Source organism: Drosophila montana, unplaced genomic scaffold, assembly GCF_035044405.1.
Source record: "Drosophila montana isolate Dmon_TW-CO22-7 unplaced genomic scaffold, ASM3504440v1 contig_3200_1, whole genome shotgun sequence".
Taxonomy (NCBI): domain Eukaryota; kingdom Metazoa; phylum Arthropoda; class Insecta; order Diptera; family Drosophilidae; genus Drosophila; species Drosophila montana.
Window position 1 is genome coordinate 7087202 of NW_026998080.1, and position 26220 is coordinate 7113421.

Sequence of the window (26220 nt, forward strand, 5' to 3'; positions counted from 1 at the left end):
CCACAGCCTGCAGCCCGCAGGCAGCTGCACCAGTGGAGCGTCTTATTGAATCTGATAATTGATTTATGTACTTATTTATGCTCATTTTTAATTAATTAATACGCTTAGCGGCGAACGTCGCCTGATGCAATTTTTGCGCATGGATTTAAAATGCGAGTGCATAAATCAAAGAGCCGTCTGAATGGGATTTTATTTGATTTTCAGCGAAAAGCCGAGTCAATAAAATGCATGCATAGCAGAGAGAACATTGATAATTTGCCAGAGCCACAGCAGCCACTCAAATATGCATACATTTTAAATATTAACTAAATCTGTGGCCAGGCAAACAAGCCATAAAATGGACAATAAAGGACACCGGCGCAAGGAAACACACACAACGGCAGCGGGAAAAACAAGTGCTGCAGCAAAAATGTACTCATCAAATTTGCATTATTCATAATTAACAAACCGCAGTCGCAGCCAGAGAGTCGACAAAACGAAATGAAACGATACGAAACGAAATGAAACAAAACCGCCAAAATGCAATTATGGCGATGTGCTGTGCGGATGTGATTAAAATGCAGCCAGTGTGACCAGCTGCACAAAATATTCATTGCTCTCTGAATAATGGCAGATGAATCCTAATATAAGCAATTATGAATAACTAACTTTGCCGGCCAGAAAGTCAACCAATATTTTAAACGCAATTTATAAATTTGTTTTATTATTTAGTACATTTTTAATATATGCCAATTTTGGCAATCGTTGTTTAACTAATTGGCTGTGTGGTGTGACCAGATACTTAATTTTATATCATCATTTTTAATTGCCATCATTTTTTTTGCTTAGCGAAAAACTGCACCACGCACAAAAATGCAATTTATAAATAATTGTTATTATAATCATTTAAAAGATTTAAAATTAATACCAACTTTTTTTCCAATATTGAGCGAATATTTCTGGACTAATTTTTTTGGGAAATTGTAATATCTATAAAACTTGAAAATTAAAATTGCGAACCCCGATTATTGTTATTTTATGTGTTAGTTGTTTTTTTAAATACATTTGATATTGAAAAAATAATAGAATATTGGTTTAAAAATAAAATCAATGAAAAAGTAATTACATAAATTGCCTGAAACTGGATTTGCAAATGTTGCAATCTGTTGAATAGCAATTGATTTTTAATCATCATACTTAAAATTTTCAATATTAGAAAAGTTAAAATAATTAATATATATCGCAAATACAATTCTATTCCGAAGAATATTAAATATATTAAATTGAAATTTAATTGAAACTTGTTAAACTAAAATCATTTTGGTTTTTACATATTTATTGAATAAAGCAAACAAATCAATTAAATCTAGTTTTTGAAGTGCTCAAAAATTAATAAATATTTGAAGTCGCGTAGATAGCAGACCGCATGCTATCATAAAAATGAAATTCCATTTCAAATCGTTGATTAGGCCTTGCCACAGTTGGCCACAGTAAACACTAAAAAATGCGGATTGACAGCGCGGATTCAGCGTGGGCTGGCTAGCCCTGTTGCAGTGGAAATCAGTTGCAGAATTATTTACGCCCCACACTGCTGTTGCATTGCGGTCAGCTGGACCGGACATGGCAAACGACAGTCCGGACAGACGGACAGCCAGACAGAGGGACAGAGGGACAGACAGATGGCCAACGCTGTTACAGTAGCGGCCGTATTGTTCGATTTGGACCAACATGAGCTCATAAACATCCATTACCAAGGACTCTCACTGAAATCCATTTGTATGTTGCATATGTATGCGCATGTACACACATATATGTATGTGTGTTGAGGCCTTTCGACCATTGTTGTAACGCGCATGTTATCCTTGTTTTTGTTGTTGTTTTTATGTTTGTTTGTTTTTTTTTTCGTGTCCCTGTGGCGTGTATATGAAAATTAAAATTGTTGACAATTGTCATTTTTTGCTGCTGCTGCTGCTTCTGTTGTTGTTGTTTTTGTTATTGTTATTGTCGTTGTCAGTGTTGTTACCGCGGTTGTTGTTTCTGTTGCTCATGCATGTTGTTGTTGTCGGCAATGCCACACGCAACTAACCGCATTTTGATTGCTATGCATTCGCCCGAATCGTGCTCCACGCCAAATTGAATGCATTTTCCGTGCCGTAGTTTCACAAAAAAACAAAAAAGAAACAGAAAACTCCGTCACCAGCTTTGCATGTGTGCTGCAGGCGGAGCCACACTCGCTCGGCTCTGGCTGCCGCTTCAGACGCAGTCTTCAGCCTTCGCCTTTGGCTTGGGCTCTGGCTACGGCTCGGATTTGTTTGTTCTGCTTGTTTGGCTTACTTGGCTGTCGCTTGTTTGATTTGTTGGCTTGTTTTGCATTTTAGCACATCTCAAACATTGCCAGCATGTTTCACTTTATGCTAGACTTAATTCTGTGTGTGTGCAGGTGTTTTCGCAATCTGAACTGAGCTCATGCGACGTGCAATACATTCAGTTTGCAAAGACGCCACCCAGAATTAACAAAAATATTTTCAAATTAATGTGGCTTTTATATAGTACGTGATTTATGTCGTCTGGTCAAAAAACAGGTCCCCCTCCAAAAGCCAAGCTCCGCCCGCTCATTACACATTTTTAGGCACAGACTCTGGCACTTCACAAATGCCCAATGAATGTTGTTGCTGCATTTGCATAGAGCCCGCTTTGGTCAAATATTTGGATAGAACAGGACGTGCCCGGGACTGCATTGCGGTTACACAATCAAAATATGTGCATTCATTCGGTTTGCGGTGCCACTTGCTTTGGCCTCGAAACCTGCAAACGTTTATATCATTTTGAGTGCGTTTATTTAGTGCTTAATGCCAAACCAATGCCAATCACATTCGATTGAAAATCACAAATTATTCGCTGTCTCTTGGCTAATTGATTTTCATAAGCTATTGAAGCTTCACTTCACGCTGAATCGCTCGTAATTAAATGTTTACAATGTTACTTCAAGCATATTTTCTATATCTGGACGTGCTTCGAAAATCGTTGAAAATGACTAAAAAGCCGCGGGGCATGCCATGCTTTGTCTGTGGTGGACACCCTACAGGAAAGCAGCACATGCGGTCATCTTTAAAGGAAATATGAAAAGGTAGTTTTTGCTGAGAGAAAAGCATGAACTTCAGACAGCCCTGGGACTCGAACTGGATAAAGGCCACGAAAGCATTTACTAGCATGAAGACCCAGCGATTTATAAGTACCTTACTTTATCACGTGGGCGTAAGGCGAAAATCATCCACTCGTAAGTACACGCTTCTGTAAAGATTTTTCTTTTAAAAGAATTCCAATTTTAAATACTCTTACAATATAATAGACTATTTGAAATGGATAAAAATCCAAAAATAAGTATACAAATATATATATATAAATATAAAACCTTGAAGAAGACGCGTGACATTATCAAAGATTATAAGACCTACGTTTGATATATATATATATACATATATATATATATATATGTATATATCTATGATCTTTGATAATGCCACTTGTCTTCCTTTAGACTGCCTTGTAGGGAATAGAATATCCGTAAGCATAGTGGCAACATAATCTTGTTGGGTTGCCTTTTTTTCATGCCAGCAGTTCTCGCTGGGTAGACGAGTGAGAAATGCCGCGCCACGGATATATAGAGGAGCAGGACACGATGTGTCTAAGCTGCCGGGGAGCGCTCTTAAGTTCATTAGGGCCACAGAATATAACATAATTATTCACTTACAATTTGCGCCACGACGCCTTAGTTTCAGCTTGTTTATGTGTGGCGTATACGTAATTTTATTTAGATGCCTGAGAGTTACCTCTAAAAAGATTGACGCACAGACTAGGCAAATGGGTGTCGAGGGGCGCAGGGTAGACGGTATGCAACATTTTGGCTTTAAGGGCGTCGCATTTGCAAAGTCAATAACAGACTCAACAAAGTCAACAGACAGGCTGCTAATGCCATTAGAAGACCTCAAACCGCCTGGAAAAGGCGCTCAGCACCAGTCAAGTGCGTGCGAGAGAGAGAGAGGGATCGAGGAGAGAGAGGGACAAAGACAAAGAACAAAATGGAGAAACGTTAGCTTGTTAAACCGCAGCTCATTGCTGGCAAAATAAAACCAACATTGGCTCAGGACGGTTGCCGGCACAGGCCCATAAATTCCAACATTTGCCAATAAGTTGAAAGGCTAAAGTTTTACATTGGTAACCGAAAAATATGCAAAGCAGTCATAATTTTACTTTGCAACGAAATATTTTTGTATAAAATTGTTAGCAAACAAACTTTTTTATGCTTCAACTAATTTCAATCAGCTAACAAAAATGTGCTGCGCCTGCCTCCAACACCCTCGCTCTCTTTCCGTCCAACCAGCATCTCCCCTCGCAAAACTTTTGTCAATAATGTCGACGCCTTAAACCTAAAACCTAAAACCTAAAACCAACCCAACCCGATTGCTTTCTCTGCCGGAGTGTCAAGACAAAGGCGCAAACACAAAGAGCACAAGCTAGAAATGATCCATGCACCTGCCGGGCTGCCGGGCTGCCTCGGCTATTCCGGGCCACCCCGGCTACCCCGGCTGCCCCGGCTTGGCAGAGTTTATTAAGTTGGGTGTCACCTTCGATGTTTTTGTTGTTGCCGCCGCGTTGTGAACTTCTTCGTCATCTCGGCACATTGCAGCAGCCCGCCGCTGGCAATTTTTGTGTGTTTGCAAGTTTGTCTGCTTGTTTTTGTTGTCACTTCATCAGCACGTCGCCTGCCCCAGCTTGGGGCACGGCCATGGGTGCGTTAGCTACTCGTAGATACACATGGATGTGGCAAAAACTCTTAACTTCAAGAGGGCAAAAAATTGATCATTTCAAGTTTGTGTCACCTTTCGCATATTATTTGTTATTGCCTTTGGGCCGATTTGCATAATTGTCAATTGCCATCAATAAAGTGTTTATTAAAAAGTTTTTGTTGGTTTGCCCCAACACACACATTCCAAACGGCGGCACTTCGTGTGTGCCTTTTCACTTACTTGTGCAATTTTCGGCTTGTATCCATATGGAAATGTGCCTGTAATGGCAAATCTGCGAAACTTGTGCAACTCATTAATTAACTTTGCCGCCATTGTTTGCGAATGCTATTTATTCTTGGCGGCTTATCACTGAGCCCAAAGTGGCCGTTGTGCGAAAGTAAATGCTCGCTTGGCTCCGAACCAAAAAGAAAACAATAACAAAGGTGGGATGAGCGGAGAGACTGGGGATCCAGTGTCGAAATGCCAAAGTTTTAATGAGCAGGCACAGGTAAGTAGGCTCGCCCTCTAATTAACATTTAACGAAAATTCATTTAACTTTGCACATGCCATATAACATTAAGACATAGTGCTTTAATTACCAGACCGGTCATCAAACAAATTAAACTTTCCCATACGAATAGCTAAACACACCGCTAAGCAGCCTAGATTAATGGCTAAGAAACCATTATACTCAATAATTCTACAACTCAATAATTTTTAAAGCGCCACCTGTGTGCTCATTTCGGAACTAACGCAACACACAGCAAGCTGGGAACTTAGTTTTGACAAAAAAGCTTTATAGGTACTTATTACTGAATGCTTTAACGGCATATAAGAGCAAGTTTATTTACATGAAAATATTTATTATTTATATATTCGTTTAATTAAAAATGTAAAAATACATTGAAAGCGATTGCATTATAATTCAATTATATTCAATTACATAGAAATGTTATCAATAGCTTTTTAATAAAATACTTATTTTTTATACTTTTTTGCTATAAACAATTCTAACAAGCTTTTGCTTAAGCTTTCTCAAATGCCAGCAAAGGAGCAAAACTTAATAGCACACAAAAGCTTAAACGAACGGTTCCTGGAGCTTTAAGCTCTGCTGCATTTGGAACAAACGATTGTTGGGGACTTTTATCGAGCAGCTACGATAGACATTAGCAGCTTTATACAAATGTATTGCAGTCCAAAATATTCGTAAATTTAATAATTTATAATTAATAAAGAAAGCGGAGTAATAGTTGTGAATATCGACTAGTTTCGGGGCATTCAAAACGTTTAAACAATTTAAATTCAAAATAGAATGTGCAAACGGGGTGGCAACGCCGCATGTGCTCTGCTAGGCTGCAAAGCTATCATGTGCATGCCCTCCCACATGTACTTGTGTGCGTTTGTGTGTGTGTGTGTGTGTGTGTGTGTGTGGGACAGAGAGAGGTTGCGCCCGAATTGCTCTCTTGGCACGCATTTGACTTCACTTACAATTGAATTTCAGTGCGTTCGCGAACAGCCTGACAAAACGTTGTGCCACGAGCGGAAGCGGAAGGCAGGAAAAAAACAACTGAAACTCAAAGCACAGTGAAGTGAAGCAAGAGGAGGGAAAAAGCAGCAAAGAAAACAGTGAAAATTCAAAAATGTTAGCATACTTATACGAGTTTTGACTGCTCAAAACGTTAGTTAATCAATCGCAAAACGAATAACAATCAAATCAATGCACAAAATGTAACAATCTAACCGAAATGTGACCCAATTTCGAACGTGATTCCAAAGTATTTGACTAGCAAAGAGAAATCTGACATAAATGCATTTGCAATCATGCGAATATTTTGCGACATGCAATAACAATAAACTTGTACAATTTTCCTGACTGTTGTGCGTTGTACGCGAATTGCGCAGCTAGTGCATTTTTTGTCGCACTTAAGTGCATAGTACAACAATTACAGTGGAACATAAATATGTAAGATTTGTGTGTGCGAGTGTGTGCGTGCAATACTTCAGCCCCCAAAAGTTTCCCTTGGCTGGCTGACTCTGGCTGCTCTTTTAACCAGCACAGCTGATTGTCAACGGCGCTCCAAGCGAGAGCAGCGCAGCTTTCACCAAACATGTTGGCTTGTTTGGTTTGAGCCACAGAGAGCGAGCACCACCACCAGCACCACCAGCACCAGCACCACCCCCAAACGGGAGCCATTGAGTTCTGCCTGCTGTGGCTAACGTAACGAGTTTCGAGACACGCACACGCCACACGACAAAGTACACGTAATATAGCCATAATCAAAGGTGGACGTTGCCGTTGCCGTTGCCGTAGCCCAGGTCAACAGCTCGGAGTGGCACGCACACACGTGTGTGCGTGTGTGTCTGTGGTAAGTGCATAAATTGTATCATCTCGATGGTACTTTGCAAGTTTTACAGGCCAGCTGAATGGGCTCAAATGAAATATTTATGTGTTTCGGTTAGCATCTCCAACCTACACCCTTTGGCTTGAGCAGGTCCTGAGTTAAGCTGAAACTAAATATATCATTAAATGTTCGGTTGGTTGTCTTTAAACCCGGTTGCCAGGCATATTGCAATTGTAATTATGTCGGTTTCCGGGTAACCATTGTTATTTATACTTATTATTTACAGATACAATTCGCTGGAATTGAAAAATCAGATTTCTTACTTTTCGTTTGCGTTTCCGCATTTAATAGCGACGTGTGCTGAGCGTATGGAATAACACCTGTTTTCCCCAGAAATGCTTTTAAACACAGGCACTCAAATAGATTGAGGGGATCTGTTTTCATGCTCAATACGAATGTGCGGGCGGGAAGGGGGAGGGGGGTGTAGGCTGTGGGGGTGTGTGCCAGGGTAGTGAAAGTGGTGTGCACATACGCCAGTCATACTTATCAACACCTCTGCATACACGCCCGCCAACATATGTGCATATGTATTTATGTATTTATGTCGGCACTTGTGTTTGCTTCTGTTGCTTTTGTATTATTCATTCCTTCACCAGCTGCAGACACACTCGAAGTCCCGGCCGAGCACTTAAATCGCGTCTGTATTTTCAGTCATTTGTAATATAATGTTTTCCGGTTGCATATTTATTTTCGTTTTAATTGAAAACATATGTACTCATATATATGCCGATATTGTTCTAAATATATACTTCTATTAGACAGCGTGGGGTAGGTTATTCCCAACTCATTCCCAACTATTCTCTTTGCTGACCACGCCAAAATTGGACGTGTGCATTTATTATTATTCCTCTGTCAATTGTTTACTGTTTGTTTATTTGTAAAATAAATACAATATTTGATAAGCAATTTCCGATTTTATTAAATAGGCAAAATGTATTCTATATAAACCACACCCGATCAACATCCCCTCTTTTCGTCTGTCTAATGTAACTCTGAGTCTGACTGTAGATAAAACATGCAACATCTAGGCTGTCTCGTCATTAAGCACTCCGCACACACACACACACACACTCGCAACTATAGTTGGTGTGCTTGTGGGTGGTATTAACTGGGTCAAAACATAAATTGTAATGGCAAACAATCACAACTAATTAAAATTGCAATCATTGTTAAGCCATATCGGCTGCTAGGATTAGTTTCAATATTCAATAAGTGGAGAAGGATTTGACTTCATTAGCGCTCAAGTATTTTTTTTCCCATTTCAAGAGCTTAACATGGCTTAATAGCTAAAGGTACTCAACTGGGAGATACCCTTTGGGCAAGTTTAATGAACATTTATTTTTTACAATACACTGATTTAATGTTAAATGTTGCTGATAAGTTTTCAAAAGTCAATCACTTTGGAATATTACGAAAGAAATTTATTGAACTTTATTTCAAATGCCAACCGCACTAATGCTAAATGTTAGGCTCAAATTTTCGTATGTTTCGCTATTATTATGTCAGAGCTTAATCTAGAATCTGGGATTGAGTAGATATCCTTAAAAAATATACCTTATTTATTCAGTATGTGAGAATATGTCTGCTTCTGTTTGTTAAACAACTTGCGCAGTTGTAATCAATTCATACTACAGTGAAAACTCTGCTAATGGACACTCCTGTTAGACGAACAGCTCTCTTGCGAATACATTTAATTATGATTCAATTATTAGTATATTCTCCCTCTATTCGGCTCTTCTTGTATTGAGTCTAGACTTCTCTTGAGAAGAGAGTTTCTACTGTATATTTATTTACAACTTACTTACGACAATCAGAAAAAGTTTGTGTGAGGAAACACGTGAAAAGTTAGCAGCCATTAATATTCCTAATTAAATAAATAATGCTTTTATATTATATAAAGTTTCAATAATTTAAGCAATAAACAATGCTTGTTTGTGCACTTTCAAGCAATCTTAGGTAAACAAAAAATATGAAGCTCTCGGACACAATGGCGACACCGATTGAGGAAAAACTCGATCAAAATTTGAAGGTATGCCAAAAAGAAAACTTTAGAATACTTATGCAGATGCTCATTAATCATAAAAAACTAAAACACAAAAAATGCATGCAACAGGTGCGTTCGGGCATGGTTCATGTCAGCGATGGCAAAAGTAGACCCGAACCACTCAGACTAAGTCTAACAATGGAATTGTTGACCTTGCAAAAGTTGGAAATTGTTACGCCAACAAGCTCACAGCACAATGGACCCCCAATGGAATCCAAGGTATGTTAATAAACTTTGGCTATATTCATTTAGCACACTCAGCTGTAATCTCTGGGAACATGGCTGCGAACAATCCTTGAACATTTCAGGAGCGCATGGTGCAAATAACGAGGCAGAAACAGGGCGGCCTAGGACTGAGCATAAAGGGCGGCGCCGAACATAAGTTGCCCATATTAATATCGCGCATCTACAAGGATCAGGCGGCCGACATAACCGGCCAGCTGTTTGTCGGCGATGCCATCATAAAGGTGAACGGCGAATATATAACTGCATGCCCGCACGATGATGCGGTCAACATACTGCGCAATGCCGGCGACATTGTGGTCCTCACAGTGAAGCACTACCGCGCCGCCACACCGTTCCTGCAGAAGCAATGTGAGCAGCACACACACACAAATGCCGGACATAACGAATTCCATTAACCACATTCAATCAATGTTTTATAGTAACAAAAGATACACCCGATTCCGACAACGATGCCACATGCGCCGAGCTAAAAGCAGACGAGGGCTACAAGTCCTCGGTGAACAGCGGCACCATAAGCCGCAGCTGCAGCCGACCCATGTCAATTTGCTCGGAGCCCGAGAAGCGCTGGACCGACGTGGTGGCAGGTAGGACCGCATAGCTAACCCAGCCAACCCACTCGAGTGCCTTGTTACTCAGCCTCCATTTCTCGCCTCTCTCTAGTACCGCTAATGATGGCCTATGTGACGCGCTACATCTACGGCACGGACAAGCTGCGTCCCAATGCCTTCGAGGTGCGCGGCCTGAACGGCGTCACCACCGGGGTCATACACTGTGATGAGCTGGCGATACTCAGTCAGTGGCTAAAGCTGATAACCGACAACGTGGTGGGTCTGACCCATCTGCAGGTAACACTCCTTTAACTTTCTTAAGTAACTCCATTCCATATTGCCAACTAAATTTGTGTATTTGCTGGACAGATGAAACTCTATAATCGAAACTTTGCCGTTGGCGAGCGAATCGAGTACATGGGCTGGGTGAACGAGGGTGTTATCAATAACAACATATCGTGGCAGAGCTATAAGCCCAGATTTCTAGTGCTCAAAGGAACAGAAGTGATGCTGTTCGAAACGCCTCCGGTAAGTCTGAATAATTATTCAATTAATTACTTTTATCTTAGCTTAAAACTTTTATTATTGTATAGAATTGAACATTTTTGAATTTCCATGAGCAAAAAATAATTATTATTATTATAATATTAATCTTTAAGCCAAGCCAGTTACCTAAAAGTATCCTGAAGCGAAACGCGAACCAAGCCAGATTTGTTTACAAAATAATTTGTTTTTAAATTAAAAGCTTTTCATGCAAAAACTAGGCTCAATGCATAAAAATAACTGCGGCGCCAACCAATGCAATCATCTAACCATATTTGTTAGATGCGAATTGTGGTTAGAAATTAAACGTATATGCAAATATGTGAGGCTTGCAATATTTACAGTAGACAGGGTAATTTTAAATTACAAATTTATTTATTTCATTAAAAGTATACATGAAATGAATGACAGGGAATTCTTTTAAGAACGACTTATATATGTAACATACATGCGTGTATATTGAACAATCTGTTCATCTATTGACAGATTTTAATTAAATCAAAATAAATTTGTATCTCCTAAGTTAATTTCTCTAGAATTTCAGCTTCTCAGTATTTGTAATATTTTCTGTCTTACAATTATTTAAAAGTTCTACTATTCAATTTAAAGCTTATTTGTATTCACTTGAAATTGTCAGCCTTATTATGGGCTCAAATGTAATTGGATATGGCTGCATTTTCAGTCGGCTTTGTTCTGGCGCGCAGCGTGTGCACATTTGCCTAAAGTTGTTCAAAGCAACTGCACTCTACGCTGCGCTAATTTTATGTGTCAAGATAGAACCACCCACCGCCCACGCACACTCACATGAGCCCAACCCTGGCGCACACACTCACACACATTCGCACTCAAAGAGATACACACGTGCATAAAAATTGTACTTTTGCTCTAATGAGCAGCCTTTGCACTGCAAATGCAACTTTCATAAAATGTTGGCCCACGGCATGTGCAACGTTTCTGCATAGACATTCCCGCTCCCGTCTCCCTCCCTACCCTCCCCCCCCACGCGACAGTGTATAGTTCTCCTGATTGCCAGCAGATATGTGTGCACTTAATGCTCTTTAAAATTAGATTACTTGTGTTAAGCTCGTTTCTTGGGGCTGTAAATTTGTGGCATTAGATTTTTTTGGCATTTGCAATTTGATAAAACGAAATCATTTTATTGCAGCTGAATGTGGCAGGCATAAGCAAAGCTTTGGTCGTCTATAAGGTTTACCAGACCATGTTTCGCATTGTTAAGGAATCCGAGACCGTGGACAGTCGACAGCATTGCTTCCTGCTGCAAAGTTCTGGACACGAGCCACGTTATTTGAGTGTGGAGACCCGCCAGGAGCTGCTGCGCATCGAGAACAGTTGGAATGCGGCCATAGTGACCAGTGTTATAAAATTGGGGGTAAGTACCACACATACCAACACTAGATATCCAATGGGATGGCCGAGTCAGGCCTGTCCCCCTGACCTCCATTTGAAATGCACAGACTTTGTTCCCCTGTTGATAATTTCGCATGTGTGTTTGTAATTAGCCGCCCGGCTAGGCACTATGCAAACGCCGAGTATCGTGATTGCCGATTGCTTGTTAATTTATAAACAAGACCCCCCACCCCCCCTCCGCTCGCCTTAATTGGCCTTGAGCTAAAGGCCATGGTTACTGACCTCAAGGGCAATCGATATGAGTACAAAAGAACTGCCCATTCGAGCATTCAAATGTTGCAGTTACATAAAAATAAAAGATTCTACCTAATGTAAATTTTTTGGTATGTTAACAATCAAAAAGGACAAACATTTGAAATAAGTTCATAAATTTAAAACGCAATTATCATTATTGCTTTTAAATTTCATTTTTCCCATATTCATAAATTATTTAGTAGCTCGTGTTGAATTTCAAACTTTAGTCAAAGTTTTTGTTTACTTCTATCTGAAAAAAATAATTGCCAAAAAGTTGGCGACATTTTGTTTAATGTTGCAAGTTTTTCTCACACACACACACACCCCTCTGTGTGTGTATACACAACACTTGTTAGCCGTTAAAAAGTCAAAGCAAAGCCAATGACCGACGAAAGCGACGCACACAGAAAAAGGACATTTTGGCAAACGCCAGAATCGATACGAATTCGCAATTGTTTGGTCGAGCACACAGGACAGGACACAAAGGGATTATTGAACTTTTGTGCTCTGTTGTTTTTGTGGCTATTACAGACAGCTAGAATATTGGTATTGAAAGTGCGTCCGATGGAGCGTATACTTAATATATTAGCAGTTGATTTCAATCAATAAAGCGTGCAGCCCGCCCACAAATGTATCCAGCTAATAACTACATCTACGGCCATATCTATATCAACATCTATATATTAAATGTATATGTGTTTATAGCGCAAGACCTTTGCCGTTTCACATCACGGCAAAAGTGGCGGACTGACACTTGACTGGCAGGCGGGCTTCTCTTTGACAGAGGGCGCCGATTCCACCATGGTCTGGCAGTATAAATTCTCTCAGTTGCGCGGCTCCAGCGACGATGGCAAATCAAAGTTGAAGCTACATTTTCAGGACAACGAGACGCGGGCCATCGAAACAAAGGCAAGTTACATACACTACGACTATATTTAGACACATCAATTGGTTAATCCTTATCAAGCTAGCTGTTAGCTATATATAATTCATACCATTTATTCTATCACTCGTATATCTACAGGAACTAGAGTGCCAGGTACTGCAGAGCTTGCTATTTTGCATGCATGCGTTCCTCACCGCCAAGGTTGCTTCCGTGGATCCGGCATTCTTGAGTTCCATACAGCAGACCTAAGCTTGGCTACATCATATTGATATATGCAGAATCAAAACATTTATAAGCTAAGCGCAACTACAAGTTGTATTTCAAAAATACACATCAATTATATAAGTACATAAGCTAATAAACGAATATACAGGCTATAATTATGCAGTGTGTAAGTAAGCAGGAAATAGATGCAAATGTTTTGTATGTTTTATGGAATTAGTTAAAATTGACTAGCCTAAATATTCAGTTAGATTTGATATACCGAATATACTATAATATTTAATGTAAACATTTGCATACACACACACACACTCACACACACACACGCATACATGCATATAAATCATAATAATTATAAAACAAATAGTAGGAGGAAAGTGAATGATAAAATTAATGTGAAATCTCTTGGTGCAACACATGTAAATTTAAGCGTGCTCTAGGCTTCTTTCCTATAATCAGTTAAAGTTGTCAATATGTTTATATACATATATATATATATAAACTGAACAATTAGAAATTACACTTAGATACGTATTTGATTTATCTATCTTAGGCTCTATGCAAGTACTCTAATCACGAAACGAAAGCGACTTTGTCATCTGAAAACGAGAGATCGAAATCGAATTGAGTCAAGCTCATTATTTTGTCAACTAAAACATTTTAAATGAATGGAAACGATGTGCATTATAGTGAAAATATAATTTTCAATTTTAATGAAAATGCTATTGTTACAACTAGTTATTGATTAATAATAATGTTGCGCTTTTTATATATTATATCATTTAACCTTTTATTTTATAAGCATGCATCTCATCTGGGCGCATGGACAAAAGTTCAAATTTGATTTTAATCTAGATGCATAATGAAAAGTCAATATTCTTCTTGAAATACACACACACACTCACACACACAGCCACCGAAATTCGCATTCATATTTAAACTAGATTTTAAATCAAGCCTCAATTTAAGTAATTCCTTTGTAAATATATACTATATATACACACATATATATATATATATAGATATATGCGAGTAATTATGGCTCATAAACATGTCGTGCGTCAATTCAAATGTGTCTTTCAATTGAGCGAAAACACATCCATCAAGTAAACAAATCAATGCAACAAACATACAACTGGAGAAACATAACAATATTTGTTGCTCATATTCATTAAGCATTTCCAGTGGAACAAATGGTTGATTTATTGTACACAAATCAGTTTTACTCAAACTTAGACAGTCGAAACAGCTTAATAATATTAAATATATATGCGCTCATATATATAACATATATATTCGCATGCCAGAAACTGTAAACGCAACTCATCAACGCAATCATATCAATAATATCAATTATCAATTATCAAGCCCACGTACTCACTTGTAGATGTGCACACATACATAGATACAGGTGCACACAAGACAAAGCTAAATGTGACAGGATATTGCAAGTTTCCACAGAAACAACTCCATATATATATACACTGAACCATAATTCATCAGAATACTTCGGCTTGCTGAAGAGCATCATACCAGTGCATCCTATCTGTGTCCTTTGAGTCGAGAGCGCTCGTTACGGGTATACCCAATATACCCTGTATTTATAGATTAAAAAGGGCTTAAGAATGTGTTCCGTTCCGATTGCATGAAACTCATATTTTTATGGCTCAACAAACGAGTCGATTTTTCTAAATTCATTTGAAATTCGAGCTATTGAAACCAGCATTGGAAATGAATCAAATATAAATAAAACCCTTGGGTATTATATAGTCAAACACTTGCTTACATTTTTGATAATTATGATTCGTCCGATTATTAGTTAAACTTCCATACTTGTGCAATGGTAGGCAATAGTTGCATACATATAAATATCCCATATATATTCATATATTATACACACATTCAGCCATGCAAAAATACAAAAAAAGAAAAGTTATTTACGTAGACTGCAAATTTACAACCAGAAAATCCCTGCAGAAGAAAAATATGAAAAAGGGGCACCACATAGCAAAAAATGTATAAGCGCTAACTGAATGGTCGAATATTAGAACAGACTTCATACATATTTACAAGATAATTGAAGTAATTAAACTACTGTATACCAAGTTACAAAACAATATATATTATATATATATACATATGTAAAAGTACTAATATATATAACAAATTGAGCACGTTCAGGCATTTTTCGGGTGTTTAGCAATTCATTCATTCAATTCGCAGTTTCGATGCCTGAACCAAGGCTTAGAGGCTGAACAAGCTTTTGAAATGTTTCTTCGTTGAGAACTCCAAACTCCAAAATTTCCCCCCTTTAAGGCACCTAAACAGACCAAAATACGTAAAATGCACCACAAATAATCAATAATATAAAAAGCACAACAGAAATAATTGTCCTGTCGCAAACTATTTTTTAAACAGCATACGTAAACAAGCAAGAAAATAGTTAACTTCGGTTTGCCGAAGATTAAATACCCTTGCTGAAGGAAGATATTATTTAATGCAATGCATTTTCTTCTAACCTAGTCTTTGAATTTTCATGGTAACTATAGAGTATAGTTATCCGATCCGAAACTGTCAGAAGGACTTATTAAAGTATATATATTTACTGAATTAGCAGAAATATGTCATTCTCTGCAAGGGTATTTGAACAACCGCAACGAATACCAAAAAATAATCTGTGCATACCAAATAAGGCGCTCAGATCCCGACATACGTATCACACATAAGTATTACTGCATATTTTATTGAGCTAAAACCTTTATAGGGAATATCTGTGTACGTTTGCTTGGCCGTGCAGATAAATATTGTTATTTTTAAATATATATATATATATATAGAACGCACAAAACAAGACAAAAGAACGCTGCTTACAAATTCAGATACATTTACATTCATCCGCATGCGTTCAGCTTTAAATGTAAACATTTGACTTTCATCTATAAATCTTTTAGTTACACAAAAGTCACCAATTATTAGTACGTATAATTGATTTGCAATTTTTATATATTCCAAATATATGAACTTAATAAATGTATTCGTTGAAATGGGAGTTTGACGAAAATGAATTAAGAAATAATAATAATAATAAAATAATGCTCTTAAATATGCAACTGAAGGAAACTGTTTGAAAATCTTTGATTAAATGAAAGCAAAGTAATTATTTTAATTGGGAGCACTGGAAAAGTAAATCACAGGTGGGTATAGCTTATTCAGTAAAGGTTATACAAATGTTTAACAACAGTTAGCCAAACGTTTAAGCCCTTATACTTACTGTTCACCGGGAATTTCCTTCTTTGGGCCAATTTCATGACTGCGCTTTTTGCTGCTTAGAAACTGTCTCCCCCTATTATTACCTCCCAAAATAAAAACACATGTGTTTTTTTTTGTTATTCCAACTTAAAATACATTTATTTAATAGAACATAAATGAACTGAGCATAAATTGAATACCTTTGATATTTGTTCATCACATTGCACTTTCACATGGCTGCGTGAAAGTGCATTGAAAATCAACTCTTAACGCAAAAAGTTGTTCAACTTAATCATAAATTCAAAGCAAAGTTGATGGCTGCCAACTTTGCTTTTGGTTTTTAACATTTTTTTTTTTCAGATAACACTTAAAATTAGATACAAATTTATAACAGAAAACAATGTGAATACATGTAAATTGTATAAATGATGGCAAAATCTTTTTATGGCTGTATGAAAAAGACTTTGCCTGAGTTAAGCATATAAAAAGTATTTGGCAGGGATATATTTGTTGACACAACTACAAATTGGTAATTAGATAAGCTACTGATGGCTTAAACCTATATACATAACACATTGTGGCTAAAAGCTTCAGCTAAACAAACATTCGAGCTATACGCACTATATAATAAAGCTATTTAGGTTCGTACATATACAAACTCTGACATCCATTTTGGGGATCTTGAGAGTGAATCGTACCTTTAATTCCCTGTTGCATATGCACACAAACTTGGCTAAGTGCAATATCAATATCAATATCAATTAAACAATTACAATTTCGTTTTTGTTTACTTAAATTGTTCTGTATTATCTACACAGCGTTTTGGTAAATATACAAGCATACCTTTATGTATGCATAATATGGTGTACAATATATTTATATGTATGTTATATATATGAGTAGGGTGTATTTGTGTAAATGCAGCGCAACATGAAACTACGGGCTAATCTTAACTGTAGGCTTATGGTTTTGAGCTACAACATTTTTCATTTTTCTTTGGTGTCGAAACCTAAGTAAGTACGTTGTATGCGAAATTTGCATTAGATTCCTAGGTGCGTGTTGCCCAAGAGCCAAGCTAAAAGTTGAACATAAATAAATTCTACACACATTCAAGTTGATGTTAAGCTTGATGTCAAGGTTGATATTAATGTAAAAGTTGTTGGCAAATCTCTATCAAATCTATACGTAATACACCTGAAAACGTGCAAACGGCCGAACTCAGACATCGGCAGCATCGTCTGCCTCGCCGTCAGCCAGACGCACCAGTGTGACAGTCACCTCGGTGGTAACTCCATTGACCGCCAGCTGCTGATCCCGCCAAGGAGTTGTTAGAGTACGCAAACGCTGCCTGCAGCTGCCGGGTGTAACAATGAGCTTATAAATGGCCACCGCCGGTATCATAATCACCGAGGAGCCGGCTATGCACCAGCCCAAGGCGTTTGCCCAGCTGGGGTACACGTAATCGCCATAGGTGAGCGGCTCGTAGCCCAGCAGGCCGTAAACCGTGATGAAGAGCAGGAAAATTGGGGCCACGAAGCGCCAGCACACCTGCCAATACATGCCCGGCGGAAAGCCAATCATATCGTTAATATCATCGCTAAAACGCTTTGTGCCATAGATCCAGGAAACGGCAATCGCCTCAAAGAACACCGCGACGAGTATGGAGTAGCCGGCGGCATAGCGATCCAACAAATGAAAGAAATAGAAACCGCCCTGGGTGCAGCTGGCCAAGCCAACGACAAAGTACAGCGAGAACAGCCCGGCCACAAAGAGTTCGCGGTTTCTCTTAATCTTGGGAAACTCGTCACTTAAAGCCGTGATAATAGCCTCCGATCCACCAAACTGTCAAAAGAAGCAGAGCAGAACGAGCGCAGCAAATTAGTGTTTTCCTCTTTCCATGCTGACCTGCTGGACAAATTGAATACTCACCGAGCTGTCCAGCCCGAGCGTTAGCAGCATCATGAAGAAGATGAGCGCCCAGAAAATGCTGCCCGGCATAGTAGCAATGGCCGCAGGATAAACAACAAACACCAGACCCGGACCCTCGGTGGCCACATCCTCGATTCGCACGCCCGATGTGTGCGCCATGTAGCCCAGCACGGAGAAGATCACAAAGCCGGCCACAAAACTCGTGGCCGAGTTTATGAAACTGGTAAGCAGAGCATCCCTGTAAACATACATAACATAGTTCATGAAAAACCCATGGAATATATAGAAGCTACTGCTACAACAAATCAGGACATACTTGTAGACATTGTTGTGATATTTGTTGTAGGATGCGTAGGCGAGCAGCACACCAAAGCCCGGACCCAGGGAGAAGAACACCTGCGTGGCCGCATCGACCCACACCTCAGCCTTGAATATGGCATCAAATTTGGGACTCAAATAATACTGTATGCCCATGGCCGAGCCCGGCAAGGTGATGCCGCGTATTAGCAAAATAAGCAGCACCGCATACGGAAAGAGCGCCGTAAACCAGACCACTTTACCGGAAGTACTAATACCCTTCCACAACGAGAAGTAGCAGATCAGATAAACAATAAGCAGACACAGTGCCATGTCCCAACGTATTTTGCCCAGATCGTGGATGCCTTCGCTGTGATTCAGCTCAAGTATATAGCGGCTGTAAATGGGATAGAAATTGAGTCCAAATCGTGTACGTGTGTGTGTGTGTGCCACTCACTTAAAGTACTCGGAAGCGGCCGATTGGAATCTCTCGACGGGCAGAACGGGTGCCAAGCTGGCAAATGTAACATTCGCATACGACTCGTTGGCAAAGAAGAGACTCTGATTGTTGAACGCATAGAAATCGCTCAGATTGCCAACCAGAGGACGTGAATTCTGACCCTCGAACTGCGAAGAACAAAAAGTGAATATAAATAAAATAAATGTGGGATTAATGTTAACTGAGTTGACTTTACCGGCTTGCAGTTGGGCGTATTCCAGGGATTATTACACGACGTCCAGGGCAGCACGCTGGTGAAGGATGCGAAGAAGAAACGCAGCGACCACGCAATGATCACATTGTAATAGAAGTCCACATAGAAAGCTATTAGCACAACAGCGTAACCGATGCCTAAAATATATGTAAGTATATATCCTCCTTAAGTGCATCAAATATTTATGTATACCCCCTTTTGTACTCACCCTTAAAAAGCGGCACCAGACGCCCCCAGCAGGTGATGGCGCCCTTACGATTGTGCTGTCCCAGGGCCAGCTCCATGTAGAATAGAGGTATGCCCCCCACAACCAACATAATGCAGTAGGGCACAAGAAAGGCGCCTGCAAATATATGCACATATATATATATATATTATATTTAATCTAACATCATTTTTTAAAACTTTTCTAGGCAATGCTACCAGAACTTTTAAGACGAACTCTTCAGTTCCCCGGCGTTTTGCCCACCTGGAAGCTATTTAATCATATTATCCAACATCGATCCAAATTTCCTAATCAGGCACTTGAATTTCAACCACTTTTGGTTCCGATTTAACCCGATACTGAGTATGTATTTAGAAATTAAAATTCGAAGATTAAAATTCGTATAATATGAATTCAACAATATGCTTGATATTTATATTTTTAGCAGGCAGTAAAACGTCTGCAGTCTATAGTAATTAGTCAAATCTTAGGATCCATAAAGTATATATTATCTTGGACAACATCAATAGCTTTCCGTCCGTCCATCCGTCTGTCCGTCAGTCTGTCCGTCCGTCTATCCGTCCGTCTCCCCTTCCCTCCGCCCGTCTAGCTCTACGTCTATCCGTCCTTCTCTCTATTATCTTGGACAACATCAATATCTGTCCGCCCGTCCGTCTGTACGTTAGTCTGTCCATCCATCTGAACGTCCGTCCTTCTCTCCGTCCTTCTCTCCGGCCGTCTCTCCGTCCGTCCCTCTGTCCGTCCGCCTCTCCGTCCGTCTCTCCGTCTGTCCCTCCTTCCGACTATCCGTCCGTCTCTCCGTCCGTCTCTCCGTCCGTCTCTCCGTCTGTCCCTCCATCCGTCTATCCGTCCGTCTCTCCGTCCGTCCGTTCATCCTTCCTTAGGTCTTCTCGTCTTTCCGTTCGTCCATCTGTCTGTCCGTCCGTCTTTCCGTCTGTCTATCCGTTTTGCCGTCCGTCCGTCTTTCCTTCTGTCCGTCCGTCCGTCTATTAGCACGTTTTTGTCGTATGTGTGTCGATCTCACAACCTATAAGAGCTTTTGAAGATAGGTCCTCCCAGTGCCCGCGCAGTACTTGTTTAGTTTAGACGCTAGAATAGTATATACTGATTCAGTATCTTTCATTTTGTAGCTGCCACCACCAAAACGGATAAGGATGCCTAGTCGGGCACTCCCGATTAGATCACCTCTTACTGGCTTATACATTTTTAAATAAGTTTTAAGGCGAAAGATATACCGCAACAACAGCAAAAGCAAACTTTGAAATTATCAATAATAATAATAATAACAATTATAATTATAACATAATAATATTAATAGGAAAAAATCTGTGTCAATCTCTGACCCCTTGGGAAAGTTCATTTAATAAGCACTGCATAATATGGGAAATGAGATTTGGCTGCAGCAAACTTCGATTGGGCAGCGCCGTTGTGATTAAAGCGCAATCAAGTTTTATAATATTTAACAACACCCGAGGCACTATACATATTATGAATAACAATGTGTGATGGGTGTGTCTATGTGAGTGTGTGTGGCTGTGGGTGTGGGTGTGATTGACCCGTGTCAGTGTCTGTTTTTGTCGCTCTATGGCTCGAACAGAGACACAGAGGCACACACACACACACACACAAGCGCACAGATACACACAAAATCAAATTGTTTCACAAGTGCCACTCTAAGGACATTTTAAAAACATTAACAGCATCCCGGCTGGCATTGGGACAAGCGTACATACACAAGGACATGGGGACACACCGAGAAACACAGGGACAAGTATGGACCGCTTCGCTCCGCCCTGCTTCGCTCCGCTCCGCTCCGGCTCTGCTTGGGCTGGGCTGTCTCATGCAGTCGACGTGGTCGGTTCGCTTCCAGCTCCGCCTGCCCGGGCAATTGCTAAAGTGCCATCGATACTTTGTTGAGTGACAGCGGGGCGTTTTATGATTTGATTATGTCTATTAGCAGGCAAAGTGGGCGACAAAGTCGACGACAACTACGACGACTACATTGACAACGGCCATTATGAATACACTCACACACACACACACACACACACCCTTACACACACACATACGAGTTAGCTAACACAAAAAAAAGAGGCGCTTGAACACTGTGCCTGTCAATTATGTTATGTTGAAAATGTAAAACAAAACGTAAAACGTAAAATAATACCTCGCTAGATAAGGATCTTAAAATCAAATGCAGCTCTGTTGCTGAAGCTGTAATTTCCGTCGCCTCGCCCAACACTTCCGGTTTTCACCAAGACTATTTTTAGCACAAAGAAGCCTGCAAATTGATTATTTAAACTAGTTATCTAGTCAATTTAACAGCTTTAAGTTGACAGCCACAAAATATGAAAATTAGGCAATACAACACAGTGAGATTTAGAATAAGAATAGAATATTTGCATAAACATGATTCTTAGCTGCTTAACTTGTTCGCAGTGAGAACTATGATAAAAGTTATTGAAAGATACTCAGTATTGGGTATATTTGGATCCATACTTATTGACCCCAATCTCAATCCCAATCTCCAGGCGAACTACGAGACGAATGTCTAACTAATGTAAGTTAATCTACCGAATATGATTTCTTAGCTAATAATAGTCTATGACTGCTAAAGGCTTTGGCTTTCCGCTCAATTTTAAGTTGGGAAACGAATTCGGTCTTACGCAAAATAATTATCCTAAGAAAATGATAGAAAATGAAAGAAAACAACATACCCGCTTCCATGTACCAAAAATTGAAAATCTTCCAATAATTGTCTGTTCCTACCATCTTTATTTATCATAAAACGACAGCTTGAATGATTCAATGTTTCTATCTAGCCGATTCCACCGGGCACAAAAAACCATCTATATTAAAATTTTTGAAAATTTAAAAACTAGTAGAATAGTTCGCAGGGCTATTCAAATGTTGAGTGCAAGAGGATCACATGGTTTTATTGGATAAGCTTGTCTTCTTCAAGAATATCCATTCTTGCTGTGCATGCAAAAATAGAAGAAACCCAAAAAATGGTAAGTGAAGAAATATTTATTTAAATTAAACATAAAAGATTAAATTTTCAAAATCAGTCTGAACACGTTATGTTACGAAAATCTATAGGGAAGCATATAATGTTATAAAATACATATTTGAAAAGAAATTATTATTTATTACATTTTTTAGTAAAATTAGCTCGCGATGGGTGCACAAAGTATTTTCCAATTTATTTGAAACAAGGTATACTAATTCATTTCAAACCTTAAACAATAAAGCATAAATTCCATAAAATAGAAAAAGGTAAGCCTAGATTTAACAAGTACACGAATGAATGTAGGCATCTGTGTATATTAAATGCATGTCAGGCTTATAAAATTGTGAGCATAACCTGCTCAAGTCAAGGTATTTGTAAAAGACAAAAGGAGAGGAAAAATTAAATGCCCACTAAGCTGGGGGGCATTAAAAGCTAATAATCGCAACCTGTGGGCCAACTGCCGCGGCGGCAACTTAAGCCTGGCAACGCCCGCAGCAGCAGCGGGGAAAATGATATAAAATGAAAACTAAGCTGTCACTGATTGAGTGCAATGAAGCGCATGAAATAACAATTTATTTTTTAAGAGCTGAGAAAAAAGCTTCTGGCAACGGCCAGCAGCAGCAGCAGCAGCAGCAGCAACAATCAGAGCAACGACAAAAAATACTATATGAAATAGTCATAAAACTATAAAGGAAAAGCCAACCAGCAAAGGCACTCGCACACACACACACACACCAGCACACACACTCGCACACACACATCCTGATTTACGAATGAAAATTCATATCAACGCCTAAGTGCCGCCGTCAAAACGTGTGCCGCACATGAATTCTCCAACAATGCGTATTATAGAAATATGTCTTGATTTTGATGTGCCTGCCCAATACATACATATATAACATATATACATATGTGTGCATGTATGTGTGTAGCTGTGTAACAATAAAAGCCTAGAAAAGCATATCCTGGCGACCCCTTCGCAGCGATGCTTAGTCACTCGCTGTCAGATTGCCGCAAGGAGTCAAAAGGAGGCCAAATGCGATTATGACTGCCAGATTTAGTTGTCATACAAAAGCACTTAACTTTGAAATTGTTTTGAATGATGGCGTTGCCAACGAGGATCACAAGTCCTAAGCATATGTATCAGCTTATGTGTGTGTGTGTGTGTATGAGTGTGCCTGGACTCTCTCTGGGTAATTTCGTATAGGAAGTACGCACTTAGGAGCCCTAAACAGCCACCCCCGACACCCCGCCACACCACGGCAGTTGCTGCCCAGTTAATGGCAGCACTTCGCACGCATTTTCCCAGCACTTGTCAAAGTGTTAACAAGGCCAAGTCACTTGTTATGCGGCAGCATGGCAGCAACTCGGCTCCGCAGTTCCTGACGCTCAATGATGTGTAAAGCCTTATAAATGATTTTTGTGGGCATTGTTCATCGCAAGTGTGCGCCTAATTGGCAGCCACAAGTTTGGGTTTGGGTTTGGGGCTGGGGCTGGAGATAATATGCGATTTAGCTACTTACCACCGCCATTTTTGTAGCACAAATAGGGAAATCTCCAGACGTTTGCTAAATCGACGGCGAATCCAATAACCGATAATAAAAAATCCACCTTGCCGCTCCATGTTTCGCGCTGATCGTCAATGCTATCGTTATCGTTGTCGTGTGGCGTGGACGTCTTTGCTATTTGTCCGGTCGATGACATCGCCGTTGCGACGATGCCCGTCTGCCTGGCCAAAACGTCGTCGTTTTAGTTGCCAACGCCGTCGCACGCCGAGTCGAGTCTATCGAACAAATAGGATAAATTATATATTAATTGCAGTGCTGCATTAAAAGGGTTTTCCATGCATACTTTTTGCCCACATGCTGTTCAAATTTTTGCATGTTTGTGGCATACGACAATTTCGATGCGCTGCTTGAGTGTTTAAGCCGACACTTGATGCTCAATTGAGCTGTGTAGGTGTCTGTGTGTGTGTGTGTGTGCTGCTGAAATGTCCATAACACTTGAATTCTGTTTGGCCACGACATGCTCTCTAGCCCAGAGCTTCAAGTGCCTGTTCGTGTATTACGCATACGACGTGTGGCGGCCGCACACACAAACACTTGACAATTACAGCACAAATATCAACCGCAAAGCCTGAGTTTCCTTCCATTGTTTTCCAAGCTTGTCACACCGCAAATCTGATTTTTTACACACATATGTATATATGACTGTCTATATACAAATGAATTGCTTCAATTAAATGTTCGCGCATTAGCCCAATTTAACCCGAGAGCTGCCTGCACTCAATTAAAGCCCGGCAAGACTCACGATTCAATTAATTAATTAGAACGAGAGAAGCTCTGAAAAGATCTCGGAACTGACTATAAATTAGCTCTTTCGGCTGTTTCTATTTGCATACAAGACGAGACTTTTACTCTTTTTGTTTTTATTCCCAAAAACGATTTTAAGAAGCAATAATTCGTTTTTTTAATCTGTTTGATCTCTATCAAAAACATTTACAGATGTTTATCTTGTATGTCTATTGTAAATCGAACTGAATTTTATATTTATCTGGGGATCCTTCAATATTAAATATTTAATTAAGGACATATTAAATTTAAAAAAAAATTTAAAAAAGTGTGTACACTGGGAATAATATATACATACACACTCTGAGCTAAAAGTTACCTTATACTTATTATATGGAAGAAACATTTCTAAACTTAAATTGTATATACTTTTTACAATAAAATACATTTTAAACTGTGGCACGGTAAATTTGTTTCTGACTAAACGAACATATTCTTTGCAATTATTTATTAGCATAAATTTATAGATGTTTCATTAAAAGTTTACCGTCTAATAAAGACAGGAAAATTGCCTAAATAAATCATAATTAATCTTCTTAAACGTAAAACAATTGCATTTAATATTTTTACATAATTTGCACTTTACATACCTTCTATATTCCAATGCTTAAAACACACACTTTTGCCAATCCATATTTAAGATTTCTCGAATTCCCGAACAAATTATGCAAAAATGATTATTGAAAGCCCTTTTAAACGATAACAGCCCAATACTTTTCACACTTAAATTGCCGCTGGCATCAATCACACATATTTTTACTGGCCGTAGTACATCATCTAGCCTAAATACACTTCGAACAACTGTAGATTGGGCAACAGCAAACAATTCTGTTGTTGCGCTAACGGTAACATTCAAACGTATGCAAGCGATTTCGCTATGCCAGTGACTTTTATAGCCTGCGACAAGTGGTTGGCTGCACCTGCACCCTCCCAAAAGGCACTCACACAAACACACGCACACACACAGACACAACTGGTGCTGTCTGTGTGTCAAACGCAGCAACTACTGAAGTTGAACGTCGCATGCGCCAAGGAAACGTCTTCAGAACGGAAGTGACCAATTAGAGTTGCCTTTGTGCGTATGTACGCATGTAGATATATATGTGTGTGCGTGCGCGTGTGTGTG

At 39.4% G+C, this 26220-nt stretch overlaps 2 protein-coding genes across 6 annotated transcripts; one reads left to right on the forward strand and one right to left on the reverse strand.

Annotated features, from left to right (window-relative positions):
- The first annotated feature begins 2814 nt into the window (after nucleotides 1-2814).
- On the forward strand, nucleotides 2815-16331 carry Syn2 (Syntrophin-like 2). 4 transcript variants are annotated; one of them, XM_064686664.1, is made up of 10 exons: nucleotides 2819-3256; nucleotides 9116-9197; nucleotides 9282-9431; nucleotides 9521-9806; nucleotides 9878-10042; nucleotides 10119-10303; nucleotides 10376-10534; nucleotides 11715-11939; nucleotides 12917-13120; nucleotides 13236-16329. In XM_064686664.1, the coding sequence occupies exons 2-10, from the start codon at nucleotides 9138-9140 to the stop codon at nucleotides 13344-13346; spliced, it is 1545 nt and encodes a 514-aa protein (XP_064542734.1). In that variant the 5' UTR covers nucleotides 2819-3256; nucleotides 9116-9137; the 3' UTR covers nucleotides 13347-16329. The 4 variants fall into 4 exon arrangements, with proteins under 4 accessions (XP_064542732.1, XP_064542734.1, XP_064542731.1 ...); XM_064686663.1 differs by lacking the exon at nucleotides 2819-3256 and adding an exon at nucleotides 6250-7132; XM_064686662.1 differs by having other exon boundaries at nucleotides 2815-3256; nucleotides 9116-9431; nucleotides 13236-16331.
- A 432-nt stretch (nucleotides 16332-16763) lies between these two features.
- Nucleotides 16764-25940, reverse strand: DAT (Sodium-dependent dopamine transporter). 2 transcript variants are annotated; one of them, XM_064686613.1, is made up of 8 exons: nucleotides 24595-24613; nucleotides 24267-24526; nucleotides 19716-19850; nucleotides 19490-19644; nucleotides 19252-19421; nucleotides 18814-19191; nucleotides 18498-18735; nucleotides 16764-18410 (listed from the first exon to the last, which is right to left on the reverse strand). In XM_064686613.1, exons 2-8 carry the CDS (start codon nucleotides 24445-24447, stop codon nucleotides 17787-17789), a joined length of 1881 nt encoding a protein of 626 aa, XP_064542683.1. In that variant the 5' UTR covers nucleotides 24448-24526; nucleotides 24595-24613; the 3' UTR covers nucleotides 16764-17786. The 2 variants fall into 2 exon arrangements, with proteins under 2 accessions (XP_064542683.1, XP_064542682.1); XM_064686612.1 differs by lacking the exon at nucleotides 24595-24613 and adding an exon at nucleotides 25685-25940 and having other exon boundaries at nucleotides 16765-18410.
- Between the last annotated feature and the right edge of the window lie 280 nt (nucleotides 25941-26220).